This window comes from Paramormyrops kingsleyae, chromosome 18 (genome assembly GCF_048594095.1).
Source record: "Paramormyrops kingsleyae isolate MSU_618 chromosome 18, PKINGS_0.4, whole genome shotgun sequence".
Classification (NCBI taxonomy): Eukaryota; Metazoa; Chordata; class Actinopteri; order Osteoglossiformes; family Mormyridae; genus Paramormyrops; species Paramormyrops kingsleyae.
The window spans coordinates 21,663,094-21,685,834 of record NC_132814.1 but is presented as its reverse complement, the minus strand read 5'-3'; the positions used below and the strand labels follow the sequence as shown (position 1 = coordinate 21,685,834).

Here is a 22,741-nt window from a genome sequence, read left to right as displayed (position 1 = left end):
ATGCGCAATACAATACAGACCACTGTACTTCTGTAAATAGGAAAAACAAAGCAAATGGAACAAATGTTGACTTACAGTTCTATTCTGTAAGTTAATTACATGTTTCTAATTGGTTCTTGGCATTTTATTTTTCTTGTTTTAGGATTGACAGAGCCAGGAGGGTTCTGTTACAGAGGTGACCGTGGGCGTCTTCACGGCACCTGCTGAAAGGAGGAAGATGGCGAGGCTGTGGCACATTGTGAGAAATAACACTGATCGCCATCATGATGCTTTACCAACAGGCGCCTTTCGCCATCGGCTCGTCCTTCCACCATGTGCTAACGAGCGACACTATGATAATAATAATAATAATAATAATAATAACAACAACAACAATAATAATAATAATGACAATAATAATAATTTATAATTCCTGAAGCATACTGCCACTCAACCTTTGTGGCTAACTTTGCAAAGCACCTCTAGATATTTTAATTTAACTCCTGTTTTCACATTTTTATTCTTAATTAGGTTTTAGTTTTATTATGCAATCTATTTTTCAGTCATTCATTTTTACACTATTTAACGATTACATGCAATTTCATGATTTTTGCTTTCATATTTCTTTTCATTTTTAATTTATGCCCACAGACCACATATTAAAGCTACACAAATATCTATTAATATGGTTATTATTTTTACTTACAGGTCCATGGAAACGTCTCACACAGCCTCATCTTGCTCTCATACCAGCAGCTTAATGAGAGACCTCAGCTGAAGTAGCTGCAGAGAGGAAATGGTGAAGTCAGAAAAAATGTACACACACGTCTGGCCTTGATTGTTTGGTTCCTGGTTCTTTTTTTGGCAGTTATATGGCTATACAGTGGCCCCTGCATTAGACACCCTACATGCTGCCTGGCAGAACCATTTTATTTGGCAGATGAAGCCTTTCTGCACACTGATATTGTACTGAGCTGCTAGTCTTGTACTTATGAATTTCCTGTATGTTTTAAAGAGTCTGCCCATTCTCCTCTGACATCCCTCATTAACGTGGGGCTGGCAAAGCAGTCGGGATATTTTAATAAGGTCTTTTCAGGCACAGAATCACCACTGACTGAATGTTTTATACTCATCACACCATTGTCTATAAACCCTAATAACCGTAGTGTGTTTCTGGTGTTATAAACACAGACGGAACTGGGGTGTAGGAGAACTGTGAGGTCATACAAATCAGGAAAATACCAGGTATGATACCTTCTTAGTGGAGCGAGGGAATGAAGACCAGGCACACCCATGAACTAGACTGTGTTCCAAATTATTAATCAAAATAAACATTTAAGTTCTAGTTTGTAAATCCTAGTTTTTGCCTGTTTTGTCATTTTAAATAACTGGAGTTGAGCTCAGGGAGGTTTGTGAATTAGTTTGTCAGGTGATCTTGACTGAGCGGAAATCTGCTTAAAGAGAGTGTTCCACATTATTAAGCGAGCCATAGGTTTCTTGTAGCATGGGGAGGAAGAAAGACCTGACTGAAGCTGAAAAGCATGAAATAGTGCCATGGCTTGCAAACATTTCTAAACAGCTGTATTCACAGATGAATGCCATGAAATACTGGATGGTGCAGAAGGATGGAGTTCAGGGTGGCTGGTGAATGGCCACAATGTTCCAGCTAGACTGTGATGTCAGCAAGGAGGTGGAGGAGTGATGACTTGGGTGGGAATATTGGGAAATAAGATTGTAAGTCCCTTTAGGATGCCTAAAGGTATAAAACTCACTTCTGCAAAACATGTGGAGTTTCTTACTGACCATTTCCCGGCATGGCTGAAAAAGAAGAACCGTGTGTTCTGGGGATAAAGTGAGAAAATGTCATGGTGTGGCCACCATCATCCCCTGACCTCAACCCTATTGAGAACCTGTGGAGCACCTTTAAAAGGAAGTTCTGTGAGGGTGGGCAGCAGCACAGCTCAAAGCAGCAGGTCTGGGAGGCAACACTGATGTCCTCAGATGAAATACAGGCAGAAACTAAACACGACCTTACAAGATTGGTTAGAATTGGAATTAGAATTAAGTGATCAGTGGTCATTGTCAACACACCACAGCACACAACAACAAAATGTGACCTTTGCATTTGACCCATATGTGACTTTCGTGACATAGCAGGGGGCAGCTAATTCAGCGCCCGGGGAGCAGTGCTTGGGGACAGTACCTTGCTCAGGGTACCTCAGTGGTGACTTGCTTGAACCTGCAATCTTTCAATTACAAGTGCGCTACCCTAACCATCAAGCCACCACTGCCCAAATTGTAATTCCCATACCGGGAGTCGAACCCGGGCCGCCTGGGTGAAAACCAGGAATCCTAACCGCTAGACCATATAGGAACTGACAAATTCATATCAAAGAGGGGCTCCTCTGTCAGGATTGGGGCTGGGTAGGGGTTAGGGTGTTGTTATTGGTATTAGGGTTTTTCACATAGAAATGAATGGAAGGTCCCCATTTACTGTAGATAGGTACGCCCCTGTGTGTGTGTGTGTTTGCATAGATCACATTTGGGTAGCAAAATGCCCCCAAAGTGCAGTAAAACCTGAAACTTTCTTACATCTGGGGACATTTTTTAGATCAGCATTTGGATATTTTATAAAAATTTGTGAATGCATTAAAAAAAGTAAAAATGCCTAAAGTCTTGTATTTTGTTAGGTTAGGGCTGGGTTAGGAGAAAAGGGTATCAAGATTGAGATTAGTGTTCTTTCCCACAGAAATGAATGGAACTTCCTCATTTAGATAGGTATGCCAACGTGTGTGTGTGTGTGTGTGTGTTTGTGGTCTGCAAAGGTCTGATATCCTGTCCTGAGTGTCCCCCTGCCCTGTGATTCCTGGGACTGTGACCCTCTGTAGGATTATAGAGGATGGATGTGTGACTGGACAGTGTCTGTAAACTGTATCCTGAATGTTTTCAGTTATGTACCATATTATAATGGATTAATGCTGTGCCTGTTCCACACTACAGTAAAATACTATATAATATAATTATTAAACGTTTGTCACATCTGCCAGGAGAAACAGACCAACCTTGCAGCATTTATGAAGAGGTCAGTCATGCCACAGAAACAGCAGGTGAGTTCTGGTGAACGTATTAGCTTACGGACCTGGTACTAATTCAGGCGTCTCTCATGTCCTAAAACACACTGGAACATAATCAGCTACAGTACTCCTGAATTCTATTGTGAATTACACTTAACTTTTGTTCCAGGTGCTCAAGAACATGCCTGTTATCATGTTGTTCAGTTCAAGTCTTCAGATTGAACTAATATTGAAGTAACCATTTGGCTGTACAGCATCCAGACCTGTTAGAATCTTATATACCGGGATCATGTCCCCCCTCAGTCTCCTTTGCTCGAAGCTGAAACATGTCACTGTGGACAGAAGCATCTGCCAAATAAATGAGTGCACATGTAAAAATAGTGTTGCCTAGGCTGTCACTGAGCGATTCAGGGGTTTGGGGATCTTTAAAAATATCACACCATATATAACACCATAGCTCTTGGCCTGTGGGTAGCCCTCTCATGCAACAACCACACCATGTTCTGCTGAAATCTGAGTTCCACTAAAATTACTTTGTTTGTCGTGAATTTTCTGTTACGTGTACACACGTAGGCCTATGTGATTTGTCTCTTTTTTCTGCTGATTCCCATGATTGGTTGGTCTTTCTGCCAATCAGCGCCGGCCAACGAACAGCCTGCGATTGTTGTGGTTTTTTCTTGCCCGCCAATCAGGAGTCAGGAGCCACTTGTGTAGATCTTCAGATTCAGTCTTTATTGCAACAATGAAGTTACAAGCAAGGCCGGACACTGTGTGTCCAATACTGTTTTACACCAATTTTTATGCATTTTCTTATTGTGTAACAATCGTCACTTAAGCATCATCATTCCCTCAGCCATTCACCATCGTTGTTTTCTCCCTTGATTCACCCCCCTAGATGATAAGTTTGTCAGTCACCTCTTTTACTGTTTGATGCCTCGGCTGAACATAATGGTGGCATGACCATCTCTACTCGGAATTTTTTTTTAAATTATTAGCTCAGGTACATTTTAATTCTCCACCGATATGTTTTGAAGTGAATTACATTTTAATTAATTATTATTTAATGCTGATTATTTACTAATTGTTATGCCGAATGGTTGGTTCCTCCAAACTCAATTGCGGGATCCTCGTGAGTCTAATTCACTAATTACCGGTATCGCTTAGTAACCTGGGTTAGAAGGCTCGTCCAGCGAGCTGCATCACCAGGTAATGTAAACGATCGGTAGCGAGGCTCTTCTCACGGCCGTCGAGAGAAAGTCTTGCGATATTTCAGGCAGGTTTCAGAGCTTAGTAGGCAGATCGTACAGAGGCAGGGACTATTATGAGCACTCAATGAACGGAGGCTTTTACAATGCATGTTTTATAAACATGCATTTTCTAACATCCACTTAAGTAAACATAACGTTAAAACAGCCATAACATTAAAACCACTTGTAATGTGAGAATGTGTTGCGACAAATAGAGTTCGCTGGACCTCACATGGTGTTACGACAAGGAAGTCGTCGGAAGACGGCAGTAGGAAAATAAAGTAAAAGAATTGATGCCACATTGGGTCTCGTCCATTTCTGGATAAAGTGTAGTAGCGACTTTACATGGTGTCAGAAGCAGTCGGGAATGGCAAAGTTTCAACCACCAGAGAGTTTTTGCTTTGAGAAACCAGCGGAATGGCCCGATTGGAAATAAAGATTCTCTCGCTACCGGATTGCTACTAAGTTGGATAAAGAGGAAGGGCCAGTCCAAGTAAACACGCTGGTGTATGTCCTCGGTAAAGAGGCGGAAAATATCCTGAGCTCTTCCACCTATGCTGCGGGGGAAGGCGAGGACCGGTTTGAAGATGTAATAGCAAAGTTTGACGCCTATTTCCTTCCGAGACTTGACGTTATCCATGAACGAGTCTGCTTCAACCAGAGAGTGCAGCATACGGGTGAGCATGCAGAGACATTCATCCGCGCACTATACGAATTATCCGAACATCGTGACTTGGGTGCAAAACGGGACGAACACATTAGAGACCGGATAGTGGTGGGCATCTTGGACAAAGAATTATCACAGAAGCTGCAGCTAATCCCAAAACTCACCCTTGGGATGACAATACAAGAGATGCGGCCGTCGGAGGAGGTAAAAGCGCAAGTTAACCAGCAAGGAGAACGAGCCGGTGCCGTGCAAGAAGTTAGACAGAAATACGACAGCAGCGCTCAGATTAAAGAACGCAGACGGCACCACAGCGAGAAACGTAAAAACAACGACCGCCGGAAATGCGGACAATGCGGCAAAACACGACAAGTCCAGCGGAACGAGCGTCCAGCAAGACAAACAACATGCAACAGATGTGGAAAAAGGGGGCACTGGGAGATAAATAACTTGCTCAGCCGGCCTGCGTCTTTAGCAATGGGGCTAATCAAGCAAGTGGGGGAGATAAGAGCCAACAAACAAGAGTTTAGCCTTCTGATAACTCAGCCAGTAAAAATTGCACTGCAGGACAATGCCCAGCCCTATGCAGTGTCAACAGTACGCCGAGGTCCCATACATATGCTAAAGGCAGTGAAAGACGAGCTGGACCGGTTGGAGGCAAATGATATCATAGAAGTAGTGAAAGATCCTTCTGAGTGGTGCCTGTCCCGAAAAAGAATGGAAAGGCACGCATTTGCGTAGATTTAAAGTGACTGAATAAAGCTGTTAAAAGAGAAAGATTTATTTTGCCAACGTCAGAGGAGATGATAGCTCAGCTGAGTGGCTCCGCAGTCTTCTCTTCTTTGGATGCAGCTTCAGGATTCTGGCAAATCCCTCTGGATAAAGAAAGCCAGAGATTAACTACCTTCATAACACCTTACGGAAGATACTGCTTCAAATGTCTTCCGTTCGGGTTGACCAGCGCCCCAGAAATATTCCAAAGAAAGATGGTGGAGACTCTGGATGGGCTGCAGGGAGTAGCAGTCTATATGGACGACATCATCATCCACGGCAAGGATATGGGTGAGCATGACAAGCGACTGCAGAAAGTCATGGAATGTCTAGAGTCAAATGGCTTGAAATTAAACACAGACAAGAGTGTGCTGAGAAAGACGGAGTTGCGCTTCTTAGGCCAGGTGATCAACAAAGATGGTGTGCGACCTGACCCAGACAAAATGTCAGCAATTGATAAGTTCACCGCACCTGAAAATGTTCAGGAGCTAAGGAGAGCCCTTGGCATGATCAACTACCTGGGGAAATACACTCACCTAAAGGATTATTAGGAACACCATACTAATATGGTGTTTGACCCCCTTTCGCCTTCAGAACTGCCTTAATTCTACGTGGCATTGATTCAACAAGGTGCTGAAAGCATTCTTTAGAAATGTTGGCCCATATTGATAGGATAGCATATTGCAGTTGATGGAGATTTGTGCATGGGATGCACATACAGGGCACGAAGCTCCCGTTCCACCACATCCCAAAGATGCTCTGTTGGGTTAAGATCTCGTGACTGTGGGGGCCATTTTAGTACAGTGAACTCATTGTCATGTTCAAGACACCAATTTGAAATGATTCGAGCTTTGTGACATGGTGCATTATCCTGCTGGAAGTAGCCATCAGAGGATGGGTACATGGTGGTCATAAAGGGATGGACATGGTCAGAAACAATGCTCAGGTAGGCCGTGGCATTTAAACGATGCCCAATTGGCACTAAGGGGCCTAAAGTGTGCCAAGAAAACATCCCCCACACCATTACATCACCACCACCAGCCTGCACAGTGGTAACAAGGCATGATAGATCCATGTTCTCATTCTGTTTACGCCAAATTCTGACTCTACCATTTGAATGTCTCAACAGAAATCGAGACTCATCAGACCAGGCAACATTTTTCCAGTCTTCAACTGTCCAATTTTGGTGAGCTCGTGCAAATTGTAGCCTCTTTTTCCTATTTGTAGTGGAGATGAGTGGTACCCGGTGGGGTCTTCTGCTGTTGTAGCCCATCCGCCTCAAGGTTGTGCATGTTGTGGCTTCACAAATGCTTTGCTGCATACCTCGGTTGTAACGAGTGGTTATTTCAGTCAAAGTTGCTCTTCTATCAGCTTGAATCAGTCGGCCCATTCTCCTCTGACCTCTAGCATCAACAAGGCATTTTCTCCCACAGGACTGCCGCATACTGGATGTTTTTCCCTTTGCACACCATTCTTTGTAAACCCTAGAAATGGTTGTGTGTGAAAATCCCAGTAACTGAGCAGATTGTGAAATACTCAGACCGGCCCGTCTGGCACCAACAACCATGCCACGCTCAAAATTGCTTAAATCACCTTTCTTTCCCATTCTGACATTCAGTTTGGAGTTCAGGAGATTGTCTTGACCAGGACCACACCCCTAAATGCATTGAAGCAACTGCCATGTGATTGGTTGATTAGATAATTGCATTAATGAGAAATTGAACAGGTGTTCCTAATAATCCTTTAGGTGAGTGTATATTCCTGATCTCGCTACAGTGGGTCAGCCTCTATATGACCTGCTGAGGTCAACATCAGCTTGGACCGTGGGGTCCTGCACAGCAAGAGGCCTCCAACAAGATCAAAGAGCTTCTCACCACATCACCTGCTTTGGTGTATTATGATGCTAACAGAAGTACGGTGGTCTCAGCTGACTCAAGTAGCTATGGGCTTGGGGGTGTTCTGCTACAGCTCCATGGTGAAGACTGGAGACCCATTGACGACTGAGTGATGCAGAAAAATGGTATGCACAAATTGAAAAGAAATGTCTGACCTCAGTGTGGGCCTGTGAGAAATTTGAAAAATACCTATATGGCCTGCCCATGTTCAAACTGATCACCGACCACAAACCCCTCATTCCACTGATGAACTCCAGAGACCTTGACAACACACCAGTTCGCTGTCAGAGACTCCTCATGCGCCTGATGAGGTTCAACATGGAGGCTGAGTATGCTCCGGGGAAAACACTGACTGTGGCAGACATGCTGTCCACGAGCCCACAACAAAAGACTATTTGTGTAAAAGACTATTTTTCAGTGAGAAATGAACTGTCTGTGCATGATGGGTTGGTACTCTGAGGCAGCAGGTTAGTGATTCCACAGTCAATGAGGCCAGTTGGAATGTTGGAACGCATACATGATGGTCATCAAGGACTTCACAAATGCAGGCTGAGGGCGAACACTTCAGTGTGGTGGCCAGGCCTAGCTGTTGAAATTTCATGAAAGGTGGAGAACTGTATCTACTGTCGGGAACACAGGAGAGCACAGAACAGAGAACCTCTCTTGCCAACTCCGCTTCCTGACAGGCCATGGAAGAAAATTGGCATTGATCTGTGTGAATGGGGAACGGAGAATTTCCTCGTCATCTCAGATTATTACTCCAGATTTTTGGAGATTCTACACATGCCAACCACTACAAGTGCGCAGGTAATGTTAAAACTGAAAGCTACATTTGCGCGATATGGAATTCCAGAAGAGGTTGTCCGTGATAACGGACCACAGTTCAGCTGTGATGCTTTCAGAGATTTTGCTTGTGAGATGGACTTCAGACATGTGACCTCTAGTCCCCATAACCCTCAGGGCAACGGACATGCGGAACGTGCAATGCAGACAGCTAAAAGAATTTTGAGCCAGAAAGATCCACTATTGGCCCTTATGATCCACAGATCCTCACCACATAGCAGCACTATGTGTCAGCCCGGCCGAACTACTAATGGGAAGGAAGATTAGAACAACCTTACCTATCCTGCCTAAAAACCTACAACCAAAATGGCCAAACCAACAGCAGATAAGAGCTAAGGATGCTGTGGAGAAGGGTAAGCAGGTGTTCCATTACAATAGAAGGCATGGTGTGAAACAGCTTATACCGCTAAAGCAAGGGACTCCTGTTCTCACCAGACTTGACAATCAGAAGATTTGGTCTGCACCAGCTACAGTGGTTGGTGAGAGTACAACAGAGAGATCATATCTCATCGAGACTGAGCAAGGAGCCCTGCATCGGAGAAAACCTTGGTGTATTTCTGGATACGTCATTGAATGTTATTAAACAAGTCAGCAATGTTGTACAGGGCAGCTTTTATCATCTTAGCACTACAGCCAAGTTAAAGCCGATTTTATCTCAGGACCTGGAAATAGTTGTCCATGCTTTTATCACTTCTCTGCTTGACTCCTGTAATTTCCTATACAGTTAGGGCCATATATATATGGGCACTGACACAAGTTTTATTATTTTACCTGTTTACTGAAATACATTCCAATTGAAGTTATACAATGGGCATGGACATAAAGTGCAGACTCTCAGATTTCATTTTAGCGTATCCACATTCAAATTGGATGAAGGGTTTAGGAGTTTCAGCTGGTTAATGTCCCACCCTCTTTTTAAAGGGGGCAAAAGTAATTGGACAATTGACTTAAAAGCTATTTCATGAACAGGTGTGGGCAATTCCTTCATTCTTTCATTATCAAAAGGCCTGGAGTTGATTTGAGGTGTCTTGTTTGCATTTGGAAGATTGAGGTGTGAACATACAACATGCGGTCAAAGGACCTCAGTATGCAGGTGAAACAGGCCATCCTTAGGCTGCAAAAACAGAAAAAAACAATTTGAGAAATTGCCACAACATTAGGAGTGGCAAAATCCACAGTTTGGTACATCCTGAGAAAGAAAGAAAGCATTGGTGAACTCAGCAACGCAAAAAGGCCTGGACGTCCACGGACGACAACAGTGGTGGATGATCGCAGAATCATTTCAGTGGTGAAGAGAAACCCCTTCATAACAGCCAACCAAGTGAACACCACACTCCAAGAGGCAGGCGTATCAATATCCAAGTCTACTAAGAAGAGAAGACTGCATGAAAGCAAATACAGAGGGTTCACTGCAAGATGCAAGTCACTCATAAGCCTGTAGAATAGAAAGGCTAGATTGGACTTTGCAAAAAAACATCTAAAAAACCCAGCACAGTTCTGGAACAGCATTCTTTAGACAGATGAAAACAAGATCAACCTGTATCAAAATGATGGAAAGAAAAAAGTATGGAGAAGGGCTGGAACAGCTTATGATCCAAAGAACACCACATCATCTGTAAAACATGGTGGAGGCAGTGTGATGGCTTGGGCGTGCATGGCTGCCAGTGGCACTGGGTCTTTAGTGTTTCTTGATGATGGGACACAGGATGGAAGCAGCTGAATGAACGCTGAGATGTTCAGAGACATCATGTCTGCTCAAATCCAGCCAAATTGATTGGGCGACATTTCATAATACAGATGAACAATGACCCAAAACACACAGCAAAAGCAACCCAGGACATTATTAAAGCAAAGAAGTGGAATGTTCTCGAATAGCCAAGTCAGTCACCTGATCTCAACCCCATTGAGCATGCATTTCACTTGCTAAAGACTAAACTACAGACAGAAAGACCCTCAAACAAACAGCGACTGAAAGCTGCTGCAGTAAAGGCCTGGCAGAGCATTAAAAAGGAGGAAACCCAGCGTCTGGTCATGCCCATGAGTTCAAGACTCATAGACCCTGGATTAGCCCCACAATGCATTTCAGACCTGTTAGTTCCATACACAACAGCACAACAGCTCCTCTCAGTTCCTCAGTCACACCTCAAAACCAAAGGTACCCAGCCTTTCTCTGTAGCTGCCCCCAGACTTTGGAATAGTCTCCAGTCCTACATAAAGTCCTTCTGTTCTGCTCTTGAGTTTAAGTCTAAATTAAAGACCCACCTGTTCTTTCTTGCTTTCAACTCCGTTTGAGGTTCTCTCAGTGTTTTGTCAAGTTCTCTATTAAGTGACTTTTAATTCCTTTTTAATAACTCTATTACCCTCTTAATTTTTCTGTAACTTTTTTTTAATCTCCTGAATTTAAATTTTTGTTTTCATTTTACTTATGTGTTTGTTTTATTTAATTTTCTTATTTATTGAATGCACATTTTCATGTTTTATTTCTATATCTTACTATGTATGTATGAAGGATTTGTTAACTCTTTCTAAACTGGAAAGGCCTTTGGGTCAACTCCTGTTTTTAAATGTGCTGTATAAATAAATTACTTGACTTAATTACACTGTACGTTCAATGTGCATTGGAATAAATAAATGGGTTAATAGCTCTAAAAAAGACACTCGCATCAAATACTTATATTGTGGTTTAAGCTGTTCATTATGGGACCAATCAATAGATCAATAGTGTCTTTCATTGCAAAAAGAAAATACAAGTGTATCTGGGGCAGAGTAGGTGACCGTTGCTTTAGAGGATGGGTAATTTATTGTGTGCGCAAGATTATTATCTAGCCACATAGAAAATGCTGTTTTATTAACTCCGCCTACCAAGCCAGAACCAGACAGGCACATAGTTGACCTGACAAGGAAGTTTTTATATGAAAGCATGCATGTTATATATGGCTTGTCTTGTGCACTTTAAGAACATTACTCTCCTGGTGAAAGTACTCTTACAGTAGCTGATGAGCCTGATAGCAGTACAGTCAAGTGAAGGACCATCCGGCAGATCTAATGTGAAAGAGAATAACACTGATAAGGGCCAGTTATAAAACACAGTTTGCTGATATAGATTTTCTCCAAAGTCATGATAATTGTGGCACATATAAGAAAAACTGCATAAAAGAAAAATCAGATTTGACGGAACCCTCGCGTTTGACACACTTGTGAGCATCATTGTCGACCTCAAAGCAGATGTCAGTTTTTTTCTAGTTGCCATTTGCCACCATTTCCTGTCTGCAGCTACTTCAGCTGAGGTCTCTCATTAAGCTGCTGGTATGAGAGCAAGATGAGGCTGTGTGAGACGTTTCCATGGACCTGTAAGTAAGATGTTAATCCTTCATTAATGTGCAGCTGTTATATGTGGCTGATGGGTATAAATAAAAGGAAATATATGAAATGTAAGAACCTTTATGAAAAGTACAGTGGTCTGTTATGTCTTGCTTATACTTCATGTTGTTATCTGGTATATAAATTATTTTGTGTTTTGACTTTTTAAATGAAGTAAACTTCAAGCGCAGAACGTTTTAATGAACAGTTATTACCTCCCAAAAATGACACAGCATTATGCAGATAAAGAGAAAGTAAATGACTGTGAATTCACTTTCTCTGTACTTTTCCATCTTAGATTTCACAGCTTTGGTTTACCTTAGCCGATCGGCAGGTAAGACTGCAGCTTCAAAGAGGATTTCAAACCCCACTGCAATAAATAAACTAATACTTGACATGAAATAACTTGCTGATAGAGATGGAGGATATGTGTGATACAGTACCTGCAGATTTTTGCTTCTGTTTCTGCCCCAGAATCCTGGCCTCAGGCTCAGCTGACAGCAGATCCTCCAGGGTCAGACGTGTTCCTAGGAGAGAAAGTTACTCTCACCTGTCGGGTCACTGGGTCTGAGGGATGGAAATATACCTGGACCAGACAGACAAATGGAGCCACCTCTCAGCTTCTGGGCAGCAGTGGGCAAGATGGTGAAATGTACATCCTGCAACCTGTGATGAAGACTGACCAAGGACTTTATCAGTGTAGAGGACAGAGAGGAAGTGAAGTTTCTTACAGCAACTATCACAGCCTGCGAGTGCATGGTAAGTTATTAAAGGAGAAACAGTCACATTGTTCAAGTGCAATTAATACCATAGAAAAAAAATATCATAAACGTCAAAATGTTGTTTTCTTTTGTTTACTGTGCATTTTTTTAGATGTAGCACAGGCTGTCATACGTCAGAATCCTCCAGGACCTGTGTGGTTCAGTGGAGAAACTATGACCCTTGAATGTGATATAAGAGGATTATCTGGATGGAGATATTCATGGGCCAAAAGAACCACACAAACAGGACTGCAGAGTCTGACTCACCAAAGTACAGAAGCACAGAAGAACTACATTGTCCAGTCTGCTAAAGTATCTGACAGTGGAGAATATATATGTCAGGCAGAAAGAGGAAGTGACTCAGTAATTCAGTCTCAACCTGGATCTCTGTATCTCAGTGTATCTGGTGAGTAAAAAGCAAATAATAATTATGTCTCAGATCCCATTTCCTTTGTGTTTCCTGCACATTCAGCTAATAAATGTACTAATGCTGATTATAAGGAGGGAAACCAGAAGCTGTCATAACCTGGACATCCCATGAGGGAGAGACCTACACAGGAGAGAGGATCAGTCTGAGCTGTAGGGTCAGGGGAGCCTCTTCTGGCTGGAAGTATCTCTGGTACAAAGACAGACAGGGAACAGAACTGTCCAACCCTTACAACAGCAGGACGGATGGGTCCAGTTACACCATCATCTCTGCTGCTCTGTCTCACAGTGGACAGTACTGGTGTCGGGCTCAGAGAGGGAGCTTTTACTCTCAGTACAGTGACGCTCTGCAGGTGCACATTCATGGTAAGTTACTGAAAGAGAAACACTCATATGTTACAATGCTGTATATATCCTTGCAGTTTATTCTTCTTGAATTAATTTTATATAGTGCCTTTCTTTGCATGATTCAACCAAAGCAGTGAGCTGAGAATCCCTTTTTATGTTAACTTACACCAGTTTGGGGTAAAAATACTGTGAATGAAGGACATGAGGAAACAGAACTCCATAGTTTGATAAGAAACTAAACCTGTCACGGTGTGGGAAGGATGGAGGCAAATAGGCAAAAAAAAGCAAATGGGCTTTATTCAAAGGAAAACAAAGCAGATAAAGACCAAAGGAAATGGGCCATCATAGGAGGCCCAGTAGGAAGTGCACTCTGGAGCGGCTATTCGTGGGCCCACAGTCTCCTCGAGATCCTCCTCCTCTGGCTCCTCCAAGGGGTCTATGAGGGGATTATCTTTAAACCACCTGAGGGGATACACCTTAGCAGGGGGTGGAGACAGGAGAAAGGCAGCCGGAGAGAAAGAGCAGGCCAGAGCGCTGAGAGAACAGGGCTCTCGCAGAAGGCTGAAGGGCAGCTCGGAGAGTCTGGTGATTCTGTCACGGTGCAGGAAAGGACGCAGGCGACGGCAGATGTCGGGGAAAAGCAAAGGGGCTTTATTCAAACAAAACCAAATCACAAAGGGCAAAAGGAAATGGACCACAAGGGGTCAAAACATAGGCAAGGAAAGTGGGGGAGAGACACAGGGTGCAGGATAAACGAAGGAGTACATGCAGTCAGTAGCAGAACATCACGACTGTAACACTACAAAGACCGAACTGGGGAGCTCAGGACGAGGACGCACTATGTGCACCACAGATGAGGGAGCAGACGAGAGGCACCTGGGATCATCCACACGAGGGCTGAAATGAGAGGCGGGGCTAAATGAGGAACAGGGAACACCGGGGAAAAAGGCACGTGGGGTGTGATGAAACCTCTGTGTGCCCAAGGTCCAATGGCTGCCCAACACCCTGGTTATTCTAACAATAAACAGACCAGAAAGGAGGGTTTGTGTGTTTTTATATTTTACCATCTGACTGCTGTCTGTCTATCTTCAGATCTACCCCAAGCCCTGCTGACCCTGCAGGCTGGATGGACAGACTTGTTTCCCACTGAAAGAGTAACTTTGAGGTGTGAACTTCAGCGTGACTCTACACAGTGGGAGTATAAATGGTACAGAGATGGACAGGAGCTTCCTGCAGATGAGAGTGACTCCAGCAGCGTGAATGAAGATACTTACATAATCCCGTCCGCTGATCTCTCTCATGCTGGGAGTTATCAGTGTTCAGGGAGACCCACAAGGGGAACAGTCGACTCCCCAGTTAGTGGCCCTGTTACACTGACTGTGCAGTGTATGTACTTTAAAAATATGTTTATTCATAATATTTTTACTATATAAATTAAATGCTATGTTTTGTTTTATATTTTTTGACTTTCCCCACATTATTCCCACAGCGGAAATCCCAAAGCCGGAACTATCCCTGAATTCCTCACATGGAGAGACCTACACAGGAGAGAGGATCAGTCTGAGCTGTAGGGTCAGGGGAGCCTCTTCTGGCTGGAAGTATCTCTGGTACAAAGACAGACAGGGAACAGAACTGTCCAACCCTCACAACAGCATGACGGATGGGTCCAGTTACACCATCATCTCTGCTGCTCTGTCCCACAGTGGACAGTACTGGTGTTGGGCTCAGAGAGGGAGCTTTTACTCTCAGTACAGTGACGCTCTGCAGGTGGACATTCATGGTAAGTTACTGTAAGAGAAACACTCATATGTTACAAGCTGCACTATACCACTGTACAGGCCTGCTGTGTGTCTTGCTTGTGCTCGGGGGACAAGATGATCTCCAGCCCCCATTCCCCCACCCCCACCCCCACACACTCAGTTCACGACTGCCACAGCTTGCTGACTGGCTGGCTGTAAGGCACACACAACACATGCTCCATTTCCACATGGCAAAGTAGCTCACTAAAGAGCACACACTATTTAATGAGAATAATGAAAATACAAGCTAACTAAAAGGGCAGCCCCCCAGGGAAATTCAAAATGCAGGTATCTTAGAGACACACTATCATGCTGTTCCCAACTTTAATGCTTTGAAGTTGACTATTGGAAAATTTATGATGAACTTGTTATTTAGTGATCTTTAAGTTATATTCACATAGGGGAAAAAATACATGAACATAGAAAAGATATGTAATAAATGTCTAAAAGGGTATTTTCTTTTTGTTTACTGTGCATTTTTTTAGATATCCCACAGGCTGTCATACGTCAGAATCCTCCAGCACCTGTGTGGTTCAGTGGAGAAACTGTGACCCTTGAATGTGATATAAGAGGAGGATCTGGATGGAGATATTCATGGGCCAAAAGAACCACACAAACAGGACTGCAGAGTCTGACTCCCCAAAGTACAGAAGCACAGAAGAACTACATTGTCCAGTCTGTTAAAGTATCTGACAGTGGAGAATATATATGTCAGGCAGAAAGAGGAAGTGACCCAGTAATTCAGTCTCAACCTGGATCTCTGTATCTCAGGGTATCTGGTGAGTAAAAAGCAAATAATAATTATGTCTCAGATCCCATTTCCTTTGTGTTTCCTGCACATTTAGCTGATAAATGTACTAATGCTGATTAAAACGGAGAGATACCAGAAGCTGTCATAACCTGGACATCCCATGTGGGAGAGACCTACACAGGAGAGAGGATCAGTCTGAGCTGTAGGGTCAGGGGAGCCTCTTCTGGCTGGAAGTATCTCTGGTACAAAGATAGACAGGGAACAGAACTGTCCAACCCTGACAAGAGCAGGACGGATGGGTCCAGTTACACCATCATCTCTGCTGCTCTGTCCCACAGTGGACAGTACTGGTGTCGGGCTCAGAGAGGGAGCTTTTACTCTCAGTACAGTGACCCTCTGCAGGTGCACATTCATGGTACATTTAAAAACATACTAATGAACCTCATTATAAGTTTTGATTAAGCCACATTTTCTTTGTATAAAGCCAGTAATTTTAATGAGTTTCATGTAATAAAATGGGCTTAATGTTTTATGCACCTTTTGGGTTTCTGCTATTCATCTCCTTTTTACCAGTAAACATTGAAATCTGAATGATTAATTCATATTTCTACGTTACATTAATATATTAACAGTTCAAATTATATTTTCTAAGTTCGCCCACAGGCTGTTCTGGCTGTGGATACTGGATTTCTGCAGATCTTGACCAAAGACAGTCTGACGCTGAGATGTGAGGTTGAGGGAAGCTCTGTTGGATGGAGCTACACATGGTACGCAGATGGATCTCAGCTTCCTGAAGACCAGGATGGACAGACCTTCACTGTGAGATCTGGGAATGGCTCCTATCACAGGGAATACAGATGTAGAGGGAACAGAACTGAAGAACCATTTTACTCCACAATCAGCAACGGTTTGGTGCCCAGTATCATTAGTAAGTATTATTGTTTTATTAATGTATTTGTCGTGTTACCTTCAGTGCTCCGGTCTCATACCTCCAGGGTTGTGGCTTTGATTGTATCTCTGCATTTTACTTTATTAAGCAGAAGCTTTTGCTTAAAGCAATTTAAGTGAGGCTATTCTGCTGTATGATTGTATCTCTGCATTTTTGGGTGTGATTGTGTGATTGTATCTCTGCATTTTTTTTATTTTACTTTTATCAGAAAGTTTTGTCCACAGTGACATTAGTGAGGCTGCCTTCTAGCTGTAAAATTCATTACTTTTGGGGGCATTTCTCAGGTCACCATTTGGATAACTGCATAAAACAAATGCATGAAAATCTGTGAATGCAATCAAAAAAGTAAAAATTCCAAAAATCTTGTATTTTGTTTGGCTACTTTTCATAAAGGTTAGAACTGGGTAGGGGTTAAGGGTCTCGTGATTTTTATTAGGGTTTTTCACATAGAAATGAATGGAAAGTTCCCATTTAGATTGGTACACCACCATGTGTGTGTGTAAGTGTGTATTATGTTTATATTACATTGTGGGGACCAAATTACAAACCTGTGTGTGTGTGTGTGTGTGTGTGTGTGTGTGTGTGTGTGTGTGTTTGTGGTCTGCAAAGGTCTGATGTCCTGTCCTGAGTGCCCCCCCCCCCCACCTTGTGATTCCTGGGACTGTGACCCTCTGTAGGATTATAGAGGATGGATGTGTGACTGGACAGTGTCTGTAAACTGTATCCTGAATGTTTTCAGTTATGTACTATATTATAATGGATTAATGCTGTGCCTGTTCCACACTACAGTGATATACTATACTACTGTGTTATAAATGCCATGTAATAATTAGTGAACTTAATGTTTGTCATTTATATATAATACATATTATTTTACTTTAGGACTGCAGCATATTTGTGGGGTGTCTGGCTCTCTGGTTTTCATCATTAGTCTGGTGCTGATCACAGTTTGCGTGAAATATTGCAGGAAGTCATCAGGTGAGAATTTGTAAGGCCTCTTTTAATATTATCTGTGGTCAATGATATACATTTATGCTGCTTTGTATAGCAACATTTCAGATGAATCTCTTTATAGGTGTCCATAGCGACCCTTTGTCACTATGGACACTTATACCCTTCGTCACATAGTGACAACCATCCCCCCAGAAGTCACCGCTCAGCCCCTCCCCCTTCAGCCTCTCCATGACGGCAGATCAGGTGAGGAATGAGCTGAGGAAGATGAAGGTGCGGAAGGCAACGGGCCCGGATGGTATCAGTTCCAGACTTCTCAGAGACTCTGCTGATCAACTCTGCAGGGTCATTCTGCACAATTTCAAGCTCAGTCTCAGTCTGGAGAGAGTCCCCACCATGTGGAAGACCTCCTGTGTGGTTTCTGTCCCCAATACTGCGTACCCCAGGGAGCCCAGTCACTTCAGGCCAGTAGCCTTGACGTCCCATCTGATGAAGTGCCTGGAGAGGATCGTACTCAATCACGTTCAACACCTTGTGAGCAGTGAGCTGGACCACCTTCAGTTTGCATATAAACCAGATGATGGCGTGGAGGACGCCATCATCTTCCTGCTCCATCGTCCCCTTACTTACCCGGAGAGCACTGTGAGAATCATGTTCTTTGACTTCTCCAGTGTTTTCAACACAATACAGCCGTCACTGCTGAAGGGAGCTGGTGTGGATTGCCATCTGGCTGCATGGATCACCGACTACCTCACTAACAGACCACAGTATGTGAAACTTCACGACTGCGTGTCTGATGTGGTAGTCTGCAGCACGGGGACTCCACAAGGCACAATGCTCCCCCCTCTCCTTTTCACACTGTTCACACCGGACTTCAGACACAACACGGACAGCTGTCACTTCCAGAAGTTCACTGATGATACAGCCATCGTTGGATGCATATCGAAGGGTAACAAACTGGAATAAAGGGGGGTCATCAGCAACTTGATGGGTGTGGAATAAATGCCTAATAAACGCCAGTAAGACAAAGGGGATGGTAATTGACTTCCGCCACAAGGTGACTCCATCTACACCAGTGAACATTCTGGGAGTGCAGGTAGAGGTTGTGTCTGTGTACAAATATCTGGGTGTTCACATAGACAACAAACTGGACTGGTACAAGAAGGATCTGAAGAAGGAGCAAAGCCGTCTCCACCTGCTGAGGAGGCTGAGGTCCTTTGGTGTGTGAAGGACACTACCAAGGACCTTTTATGACACTATAGTAGGATCTGCTATATCCTTGCCGGTGGTCTGCTGGGGATGCAGAAGCTCAGGAAGGGACAGGAAGAGACTAAACAAACTGGTCAGGAGCACTGGCTCTGTGCTGGGCTGCTCTTTGGACTCCACTGCGGAGGTGGCTGAGAGGAGAACGCTGGCCAAGTTTACATCCATTATGGTCAGTCCCTCTCACCCCCTGCATGACACAGTGAGGACATTACGAAGCTCGTTCAGTAACAGACTACTGCATCCAACATGCAAGAAGGAACGCTTCCGCAGGTCCTTCATTCAATCTGCCATCAGACTTCATAATTTGTCACTATTCTGTATATTGTGTAATACAATATTTACATATTATTTATATATTTACATCACTCTGTGCAATCTGTATGTATGTATATATGTATGTATGTGTATTTTGTGCAATATGTGTAATTTTGTGCACTAATTTTATTATTTATTGTATTTGTTACACTAATTTCTTTTTGGTCTTTTTTTTCTATTGCTTTTTATTTGCTGGCTGTAGCAACAAGTAAATTTCTCCAGTGTGGGATCAACAAAGTCTTATCTTATCTTATCTTATCTTATCTTGTCTTGTCTTTGCAGGCCAAAGGAGCAAAGAGGAGGAAACATTTTACTTTGAGGTTAGATCAGAAGACGTGTGTGCAGGTCAGTGACGATGGTCTCCATCCTCTGACCGTGTGCCTCTGTACCTCTTGACGCCTTTGTCTTTTACCCAGGAGACACAGACCAAACTTCCGCCATTTATGAAGAGATCAGTCATGCCACAGAAACAGCAGGTGAGTTCTGGTGAACGTGTTCGCTTACGGACCTGGTACTAATCCAGGCGTCTCTCATGTCCTAAAACACACTGGAACATAGAACAGCTACAGTACTATGGAGCTAAAGTGTGATTCCTGAATTTCCATGTGAATTACACGTATCTTTTGTTTCAGGTGCTCAAGAACATTTCTGTTATCATGTCGTTCAGTTAAAGTCTTCAGATTGAACTGACATCGTAACTTTTTTTTTTTTAGCATTAAGCTTTTGTTATATAATATGGAGCTTATGGCACTTATATGTTATTCCATTTGTTTAATATGTCAGCTGCACACCTGGTAAAGTGCATGCATTGTATTTTTGAATTTGATTAATATCTTTATTGATGGAGAATGTGTGCAGTTCTGTATTGTTTTTAGCTCTTGCTCTGCTCATTTGGTTTTAAAATAAATGAACTGGTTGAATGTTTGTGGCTTGAGAGTGAAACAGAAGCCTCTGTTAAACAAATGTGTAAATGTAACTATTTTTTCCTGAGTGTGGCTCAGTGCTGCCTGTGCTATCACTGAGCGATTCAGTGGTCACAATATCTTTACAAATAATCAAAACACCACAGCCTTTGGCTTCGCACTGTCATGCAACAACCACACAATGTTCTGTTGAAGTCTTTTTAAAGTGTTTCTGCATTGTTTTGTTCCCACATTTGTAATCAGTGACAGATCTTCTCTCAAGCTGTGCTTTTCTCTAATAGATTCATCATTCCTCCATTTTTAGCGATATTTTGCTGATCGTCCCACAGCATGATACCACAGCCGGGTCTTTGTGTTGGAGAAGGACCATCAGGCCCTGATGTGGCTTGGGCATGTGAAGGATGCCAATGCTAGATGGTGACCCACCTCAGTGCTCTCAAACTGCCAAAATGCCATAAAGAGCCACCAGATGGGGCAGGCGGGTGCCCCTCACTCATAATCGGCCCGGTTGCTTAGGTATATAACATTATGTGCAATAGGTATATAACAGCAGGGAGACTGACAGGTGCGTCACCTGACATAAACATGCATTTTCTAATATTCACTTAGGTATATAACAGCAGGGAGACTGACAGGTGTGTCACCTGACATAAACATGCATTTTCTAATGTTCACTTAGGTATATAGCAGCAGGGAAGCTGACAGGTGTGTCACCTGACATAAACATGCATTTTCTAATGTTCACTTAGGTATATAGCAGCAGGGAAGCTGACAGGTGTGTCACCTGACATAAACATGCATTTTCTAATGTTCACTTAGGTATATAACAGCAGGGAAGCTGACAGGTGTGTCACCTGACATAAACATACTAATGTTTTCTAATAACAGTATTTAATGAATCCCATTGTGAATGAATACTGTGCCATTGTCCTGTACATTTTGACATATAATCCTTCCCATGTGCCAGTTTAACACAATGAGGAAACAGGTATTCTGGTAGACACGGTTTGCTGTTCGGACCATACCACACCCCGTCTCTCACTTCACACCTCTCTGTTTCTCACAGCTGCTTCTCCTTTTCTGTAGCTCTCACTAAAGTGAAGCTGCCAGGCTCACTAGTGTCCAGTTCGCTCAATCTCGTCACCCGCAATCTCTCTGGGGCGCTGATAAGCACTATGCCCAGTTTACACATCAAATCTCATGCCAGTATATTTATGGGACAGCATTGCAACAAGAGAAATGAGAATTTGAATTTAGTATCCGGATTCAGAACATATTTTAAAGGTTTCGTGAACTTTTCTGTTATAATTTAGCCTGATGCTCCAACAGCTGTTTTTATTACAGAATTTCCTGCTCCTGAAACAACTAGAAACTGTATATCTTTTCCTTCTACCTTCAGCATCACAGTGGGTAAAGCCTTATGCTGAGTCATGTACTACATATGTGGCTTGCACTTCATGGCAATTGGGGTGAGTGCTATGGGTCGGTACTCGTCTAGGCATGTGGGTGATGGTTTCTTGGAGACAGGGATAATAGAGGAGGTTTTAAGGCAAGTGGGGACTGTGAATTGGGACCGAGAGAGGTTAAAAATCTAGGGGAAGACCTCATCCAACTGTTCAGGGCATTCCCAGATGACCCGACTTGGTATTCCATCTGGGCCAGCAGCCTTCCATGTGCTCACTCTGATCTCAGCAGTGGTCAGATGAGGTGAGTACTGCGGATCATGGTTGGGTGGGGATTCTGGGGGCTGGGTCGGTATTGTCAAAGCAGGCATGGAAAGATTTGTGGATTGGAAATCCATTTTGAAATCCATGATGGTGTGGATTCCTTGCCACATGCAGCTGGGATTGGAGTTGTTGTGGAAGTGATCTTCAATTCATAGGCAGTAGCAGTGTTTGGCAGATCTGATGCCCATTTTGAGGTTAGATCTGGCTGAGCTGTACGCCTCACGGTTTCCGGACTTGAATGTTGCATCACAGGGTTACAGCAGCTGTCGGACCTTGCTGGTCATCTGAGGTTTTTGCTTTAGAAAAGTGCAGATGGATCTTTTAGCCGGACGCTCAGTCAGCAGGAGTGCAGCTACTGCATGACCCGACGGTGCTGCTACAGTGAAGTGGGGTGGCATTCCTCAGTTCTGGTGGGAAAGATGTCCTGAAATTAGCTGGTAATGGTAATCAGGGTTCTGCAGTCATCCTGGGCCCCTGGAGAGAGGCTTAGGAGAGCCCGCAGCCCCTCCTCTTCCAAGGACATGGCTAGGTGGCCCCCATTTCCTCTGGGGACCAGCCGTTGAATAGCGCCGCCAGCCGGACCTTGGCCAGTGAGCCTCTTTCATCAAAGTGGGGTAGCCTTTGGGGGTTAGGGTTAGGGTTAGGGTTAGGGTGACTTGTGACTGGATGCATCCCTGCATCATGCTGCTCCC

At 43.5% G+C, this 22,741-nt stretch overlaps 1 protein-coding gene and 1 non-coding gene across 2 annotated transcripts in view; one reads left to right on the top strand and one right to left on the bottom strand.

The window, feature by feature from the left end:
* Positions 1–22,741, top strand: part of LOC111855334 (basement membrane-specific heparan sulfate proteoglycan core protein-like) — a 115,460-nt gene that overhangs the window by 58,585 nt on the left and 34,134 nt on the right. The window contains exons 10-13 of the mRNA XM_072702006.1: positions 12,707–13,000; positions 13,096–13,386; positions 14,461–14,754; positions 14,858–15,148. Coding sequence (XP_072558107.1) covers positions 12,707–13,000; positions 13,096–13,386; positions 14,461–14,754; positions 14,858–15,148 — 1,170 coding nt within the window. The remainder of the gene's footprint in view (positions 1–12,706; positions 13,001–13,095; positions 13,387–14,460; positions 14,755–14,857; positions 15,149–22,741) is intronic.
* Positions 2,282–2,353, bottom strand: trnae-uuc (transfer RNA glutamic acid (anticodon UUC)). Its single transcript has one exon. It is a non-coding gene; the product is annotated as a tRNA-Glu (tRNA).